The sequence below is a fragment of the Eschrichtius robustus genome, chromosome 11, assembly GCF_028021215.1.
Source record: "Eschrichtius robustus isolate mEscRob2 chromosome 11, mEscRob2.pri, whole genome shotgun sequence".
Lineage (NCBI taxonomy): Eukaryota > Metazoa > Chordata > Mammalia > Artiodactyla > Eschrichtiidae > Eschrichtius > Eschrichtius robustus.
Window position 1 is genome coordinate 105983690 of NC_090834.1, and position 6982 is coordinate 105990671.

The 6982-nt window shown below is 64.6% G+C and overlaps 1 protein-coding gene across 1 annotated transcript; it reads right to left on the reverse strand.

Moving 5' to 3' along the window:
• Nucleotides 1–1318: 1318 nt before the first annotated feature.
• On the reverse strand, nucleotides 1319–6643 carry ZFTA (zinc finger translocation associated). The gene is made up of 5 exons (XM_068556231.1): nucleotides 6478–6643; nucleotides 3825–4322; nucleotides 2890–3279; nucleotides 2037–2588; nucleotides 1319–1874 (listed from the first exon to the last, which is right to left on the reverse strand). The coding sequence occupies exons 1-5, from the start codon at nucleotides 6614–6616 to the stop codon at nucleotides 1411–1413; spliced, it is 2043 nt and encodes a 680-aa protein (XP_068412332.1). The 5' UTR covers nucleotides 6617–6643; the 3' UTR covers nucleotides 1319–1410.
• Nucleotides 6644–6982: the final 339 nt, after the last annotated feature.

Consider the following 6982-nt stretch of genomic DNA (forward strand, 5'->3'; position numbering starts at 1 on the left):
GAGGCAGCTCCTGGCCCCAGGTGCCAGGGCCCCTTCCCCTCCAGACCCAGCCCTGAAGTCCCAACCCGCTGACCTCCCCACTCTCAGGCTTTAAGACCAAAGGAACTGGCCTATGTGAAGAGCAGACAGTGGGTACCAGAGACTCCGAGGAGGGGCCCGGTGAGGCACACATTAGTCTGTGATGTTTGGGGTCCTCCCATCCGCGCCTCCTCGCACCTCCTCCCTTTAGGTCCTTCCTCCACCACCTCACAGCTTATCTCTGATACACGCATAATAAATAAGACATTTGCACATAAGGGTGACGGACAGCTCTCTTCCCGCCCCTCCCCCTCTCATATAAAAGCATTAAATACAGTTTCAAAATAAAATACAAAGAGCAAAAAGGGCCTGATCTTGGGGCCACCTGTTCTCCACAGGAGAATGAATCTACACATCCCTCTCGGACCTGCCTGGGAGATCGTGGGGCCCACTCCCGGCCCCTCAGGACCTGGCGCTGCCGCGGGGAAGAGAAACGAAGGCCGAGGCCCGGCCCCAGGCCCTGGGGGTGGTGCGTCCACCGCGTACAAAAGGGGACAGGAACAGAACGCCAACTGCCGGGACCTCCAGTGCCCCGGGCTCGGACTGACGGGCGCTGAAACACGAGCGCCTGACTGAGCTCAGGGTAAACGGAGGCCCTCGGAGCAGGAGAGGAGCAAAGGAAAAAGTGCTAATCCCTTTACAAGAGCTCGGTGCGGGCGGCCGTGGTAGGGGCCGGGGAGGCGGTTGGGGCGGTCCCCGGAGAGCCCGCCCCGGAGGCAGGCACAGAAGGCCACCGCCCCGCCCGACCACCCGCGGTACTACGCGCCTTCACCGCGGGCTGGCTCCGCAGCCCCGTTGCCTCTCCTCCCGAGGAAGGCCCTCGTCCGCAGTCCTGGCCCCGGAGCCGTCGAGAAAGCCAGTAACGACTGGGCACCAGCCGCCCCGACCCGGGAGCCGTGCCTGCCGACGCGCAGCTCTGAGAGCTGGACCCCCGGCCGTGAAAAGGGGTCGGTGCGTCCTTTCTGCCTCCCCCACCTACTTGGGGCCCTAATACTGACTGTCGGTGCCCCCGTCCCGGCCTGGCACAGGATCGCCTCGCGGGTGTGGCCGGGGCCCGGAAGCTCTCCGTGCAAACGCTGTGGCTTCTCAGGAACGTGGGGCCCTGAGCGGCGAGGGCCTGGGCTCCGGGTCCGAGAAGAGAGCGCGATTCCTGCGGCGCCCCGACTAGCCTGGGGAGCTCTCTGGAACCCAGCGCAAGCCGGAGACCCCCACCCAATCCCGAATCTCCGCCCGGCCCGGCCAGCGGGGGGCAGCGGCAGCGGCCAGGGCCGCGGGAAGCTGGGGCTCCCAGCCGGACAGCCAGCTGGGCACGGCCCCTCGAGTGCGAGTCCTCTACGCCCGACACACGGCGCCCGCCTTGAGGTCCGCGCCGCCGTCGCGCGGCGCCGGGGCGGGCGGTCCAAAGCCCTCGTGGCCGTAGCAGCGTAGTGCCGCCTCCTCGTAGGCCTCCAGGATGGTCTGGCGCTCCTCGGGCGTGAAGTCCATGGAGAAGGGGTGCACCTGCAGAATGTGCCGCTTGATGGTGCTGACCTTGAGCGTGGCCAGCGCGCCCCCGCACACCATGCACACCAGGCCGCGCCGGCTGCCGTCGTAGTCCATCAGGTACTCGCCCCGCCAGCGCGGCTGGTAGTTCCGCCGCTGTTCTCGGCTGCGGGGCGGGGGCGGCGGCGGCGGGGGAGGTGGCGGCGGCGGCAGCGGTGGGAAAGCGAGTCCCCCGGGCTCTGGGCCGTCCTCATCGTCCTCCTCTTCCTCGGCGGGCCGCTCCGACGGTTCTCCAGGGGAAAGCGGGACGTCGCCTAGGACGGAACAAAGGACCTCATTGGAGCGTCTGGGCTTCGTAACCCCCCACCTTTGCCCTGTCCCACCCTCCCCTCTCCCCTTCGACCTTCCACTCTCCCCACCCCCTTCTACCCTGGCCCCTCTCCCTCTCCACCTGCTCTGGCCCTCCGCCAGCTCACCCCACCACTCCTCCTCCTCCTCTGGCTCCTCCTCCTCTTCCCCTCCCCCCTCCTCGGAGGCTGCGGCTGTGCTGGGGGCGGCAGGGTCCCTGGGGGACTCGGGGCAGGGCAGCCCCAAGGCCAGCAGGTGGGCGGCCTTCTCGCTCCACTCCTGGGCGATGAGGGCCCTGACTGGCCCGCTGAGGCGCGTGGAGCCCGGGTGGCGCTGGCGGATGTGCCGCTTGATGGTGCTCATCTTGAGCGAGGCCAGCGCGCCCCCGCACACCATGCACACCAGGCCGCGCCGGCCGCCGTCCAACTCCATGAGGTACTCCAGCCGCCAGCGCTCCTGGTAGTGGCGGCGGTGGTCGCGGCCCCGCGGAGACCGGCCCGGGATCCCCACCCTCTCGCCCTCCTCCAGCTCCTCCTCCTCTGCCGGCCCGGGCCTCTCAGGGACCCAGCCAGCCTCTTCCTTTACGTCTGGGGGGCTGAGATCCTGAGAGGAGGGGGCTCCAGCAGCGGGGGCCGAGTCCCGGCTCTTTCTGGTCAGGTCCTGGGGGACGAGGTCATCGTCTGTTGGGGAATGGGTGAGGGAGAGGGGCTCAGCCTGCTGGCTGGGTTGCCCTTACCCACACAGAGGGGGTCCCTTGCTCCTCACCCCAGCCCTAAGCTAGAGGCCCCAACCAGAGAGAGGGAGAGAGAGGGAGAATGTGTGTGTGCGTGTGTGTGTAGGGGGGGGGAATGAGTCCTCCGGTTGTGTGTGTGTGTGTGCGTGTGTGTGTGGGGGGGGAATGAGTCCCTCCCGGTTCTGGCCACAGACCTCACTTTGCAGCCCTTATATGGAGGGGTCCTGGCCCTAGGATGGGCCTCGCACCTGGTGGGGAGGGCTGGGTGAGCTCAGACAGTGCCTCAGGCTGGCCACCCCAGGCTTGCAGCAGGGCGCTGCGCTGGGGGCCGCTGAGCCCCAGGGAGCTGGGGTGCACCTCCAGCACGTGGGCACGGATGTCATCCAGGTGCAAGCTGGGTAGCGCCCGGCCACAGGCCATGCACACCAGCCGGTTCCCCCGCGGGTCATAGTCCATGAGACACTCTGCCCGGAACCAGTTCTGCAGGGACTCCTTCAGCCTCCGCTCCAGGCGCCGGGCACCCAGCCCCCTGCTGCCCCCAGCCCTCCGGGAGGCAGACAGGCGCCGACGCCGAGCCCGGGGTGCCCCTGGGCCCCCTCGCCGCTGGCGCCGGCTGCCCCCACCAGCTGGGGCTTTGCCTGAAAGGGTTGGAGGAAGGGAAGGAACTGAGATGCTGGCCCTCCGGGGGAGCCCCCGCCACCGCAGCCAGGTCCTCCATCCATAAGCCTCTCCCTCACGCTGACTCTGAGCCCTCTGCCTAAGCTTCACCCTTCCTTCCCTTCCTCTCCCCTCAAGTCTTAACTCCGCCACCTCCTAATCCTCCTGAACACAAACCCTCAGCCCACCCGACTCCTCCCCCAGACCCAGATTCTAGCCCCTTCCCTAGACTTCACGGTCAGTCATACCTTTCCAGTACCCTCTGCTCCCAGACCTTCCCCTGCCTCTCTCCCCAGCCTCCACTCCCTGGATCCTTCTAAAACCACAGAACGTCAAAGCTGTCAGGGACGCTGGAGACCCCCTCATCCCACTGTCTCTCCCCCACTATTGTCCAATAAACAGACCTCACCCCAAAAAGGAGCAGTAACTTGCTCCAGAAAACCAGCTAGTTGGCTAAGAAGCCCAGGCTGTCCCCACCTGGCCCCGTCCACCACCCAGGCCCTTGCTTCCCCATGTCCAACATTACCTGGGCCCTTGGGAGGGCAAGCCTGGAGGCCGGCCCCTTCCTCCTCCTCTTCCTCCTCCTCCTCCTCCTCCTCCTCAGCCCCCTGGGCCCCTAGGCCCTCAGCCTCTCCACAGGCCCCCAGCCCCAAGTGGGCATCCCAGCTGTTGCTGATGACTTCCTTCTCCCGGGGACTCCAATGCAGGGAGTAGGGGTGCTTTTGGCGGATGTGTCGCTTGATGGTGCTGAGCTTGAGAGTGGCCAGGGAGCTGCCGCACACCATGCACACCATGCCGTGACGGGCAGGGTTGAAGTCCATCAGGTACTCCAGCCGCCAGTGGTCGTGGTAGTAGCGCCGGTGGTCACGGCCAGGGATGCGGCTCTTTCCAGGCCTCGAGGCCCGGGCCTCACAGTGGTCTGAGTATTTCCTGCCTGAGGATGCTGGTCCCCTGGCCCTGGAGGAGGGCAGGGGGGCACTCCCCCAGGTCCCCAAGGCACCCCCTTCCAGCTGAAGATCTTGCCCTGAAGAGGGGGAAAGGGAGACAGTTTTTCAATCTCCAATTTCCAGGGAAGGAACCTAGGGCTTCGATTTTGCAAGAGAAGGGAGGTGGGAGAGAGGTCGTTCAGGGGCAGGAAAGGGATGGCAACAGCAACAAAAGGGAGGTGGTAGAGCAGGGCGTCAAAACATTGGTCCTTTACAAAGAGCAAGACCCCTTTAAGAGAGGATCAAGAACAAAAGAATGCAGGGCACAGCTCTGACTTTTTAAAAAATAAGGTGAAGGCCAAGGAGGCAGCAGGCTCTGCAAGGCACCCTTTTTGGATGAGAGCTGTAGGGGTACAGCCAGGAGAGCAGCATGCCCTGGCGGTTACAGCCGCAGCAGGGTGAGAAGAACAAAGGGGGCATCTGTCTGCATCCAGGGCTGCACACAGGACCCACTGCCCAAGGCCCCAGCCAGGAGGGCCCCACCCAAAGATGATCTTCTCCCTTTTTCCAGTAATGCCTCAAATACACCCTCCTGAGAATCCCATTTTAAGGGGCACTAAGCAATGTCAGTTCCCCAAATTTAGAGACCCACAGGAGGGATCCCCATGACAAAGCTGTCAGCACCTCCAGAGAAAGGAGTTTTTAGGACTCTGACTTTCCTAGAGTCTGGGAGAGCTGATGACTGAAAGGGGATGATGGCAGGAGGGCCACCAGATTGGCTACTGAAGACTCTGCAGCAGGGAGTGGCCACCACCCACTGGAGTCCATTAAGTCTTTCTGGGGATTTATTTTTTGCTCTGGCCGGGAGCCGGCCACTGCCCAGCAATCAGAGGGCAGTCAGTGGAAAGGCCACCAACCCAGTGGTGTTCCCTTTTGCCAAATAGAGACACTGAGCAGTCCCCCACTTTCCCTACAGTTTGGACCTTATTTTATTTAGAAAAGGGTCTCCTGGACAAATAGGCTGAATAGACAGGTGTGGTCATTCTCCCAGTGGAGAATCCCCCGGTCTGGGAAACAAAAGGCAGGATCAGAGAGGGCTCCTGTCATCACTGTGTTTTTGTTTGGTTTTGGTGTAAGTAGAGCCAAAGAAAAAGAAAACACTAGTTTCAGAGTCAGAAACCTGGGTTCGACTCCTGGCTTCACTGGTAACTTGCTCTGTGACCTCTGACAGGTCATGTCCGCTCTCTGGGCCTAAGCGTCTTTGTCTGCTAAGGCACTGGATAGCTAGCTGGTCTCTGAGCATCCTTCCAGCGCTGGATCTGTTAGTCTAAGGTGGACTGGCGCTTTAAGAGCCGAAAAAAGGGGAGGAGCTGGGATTCTTTAAAAACAAAAGGGGATGGGGAATTTCTGGGAGGGGAGCTCAGGGATTAGGGCTGAGTCTCCCTAGCCTGGACAGACGCTTCATGGGTCTTAAGGCGTTGACCCTGAAGCAGAGGGATGAAGAAAAACAGTCTCCTTTGAGAGCAAACTAAGAGGACTGGCTGGTCCCCCTATAGCTGACAAATTGTGGCAAAATTTTTGAAAAGAAGGGAGGGGGTAACGCGCGGACAGGAGGGGGTGTATGCCTTTGTGGGCGAGCCCATCCCTTTAAGAACTGCCCGCCGTGGGGAAGGTACTGGTAGGTCCCCAAGAGGCGCAAGCCGTGCTCTTTCCCAGGGAGAACGTAGGAAAAAAGAAAAAGGGTTTCTTTCTCTAAGCAAGGCCACAGAGGAGAGGACAGCCCAACTTAAAACAGCGGAGTCCCCAGCTCAGTTCCTCTGGTGGGAAGCCCGGAAAGGGACCCAAGGTCTGGGCAGACTTTTAAGAGACAGCCGGATAAGGGAGACCACCTGGGAGTCTGAAAGAGAAAGGGGCGGGGGCCGCAAGTCCAAGAGCCTAGAGCGCGAGCCCCGCGGCGCCAGGCCAGGCCCTCTGGGGCCCCTCCAGCTGGGCCTCCAAGGCGGGGGCCTCGGGTCCCTTTAAGGGGGAGGGGATCCGCCCGAGCCCCGCGGGCCAACCCCGGGAGCTGGGCGGGGGGCTCCCCCGCTGGCCCTGCAGTCGCCATCCGCGCCCGCCAGGTGGCGCCCCCGGCCGCCCTGCCCGCGTCCCCCCCTTTGTTCGGCGGAGGAGAGGGGCCCGGAGCCCGGAGCCGCAGCCCTCCCCTCCCCCATGCCGGGGCCCCCGCCCGAGCCGCCGGCCCCAGCCAACTCTTACCGCCGTCGTCCTCCTCGGGCTCCGCGCCGCCGCTCGATCCGGCGGGCGGCAGCCGTCGGCCCCGTGCCGAGGCCGCTGCTGGCCCGGGGCCGCCCCTGCCGCCGCCGCTCCGGCTCCGGTGGTCCCCGCCAGGCTCCATGCGCTGCGCTGCGGAGCGGGGCCCCGGGGCGGCAGGGCGCGGGGCCGCGGGGCCGGCGGCGGCCCGCGCGCGGCGCTCGGTGCGCGGGGCCCCGGAGCGCGGGGCGCATGCACTGGGCGGCCGGCCGCACGGACGGCTGACTGCTAGCTCGGCGGCGCGGGCTGGACCGGGGTGGGGATTCCTGTCTGGGGCCCCTGGGGCTCCTTTAAGGGCTCCTGGGTAAATTTAAAGGGGCCGCGCGCTATTTCCTCCTGCCAGCTCGCGGGGGGCTGGGGGGAGAGGCGGGAGGCGACCAGCCCGACCAAGGCTCCGCAGCCTTCGCCCGCCGCGGACGTTAGGAGGACGGACCTCGCCGTCCTCGCGGGC

Bases quoted from the DNA above. Each gene is read 5' to 3' on its own strand.
- ZFTA (XM_068556231.1), bottom strand. From the start codon at position 6,616: ATGGAGCCTGGCGGGGACCACCGGAGCCGGAGCGGCGGCGGCAGGGGC. The intron at 4,323-6,477 runs GTAAGAGTTGGC...CCCCCTCTTCAG, and splicing joins GCCCGAGGAGGACGACGGCG to GGCAAGATCTTCAGCTGGAA. The intron at 2,589-2,889 runs GTGCGAGGCCCA...ATTCCCCAACAG, and splicing joins CACCCAGCCCTCCCCACCAG to ACGATGACCTCGTCCCCCAG.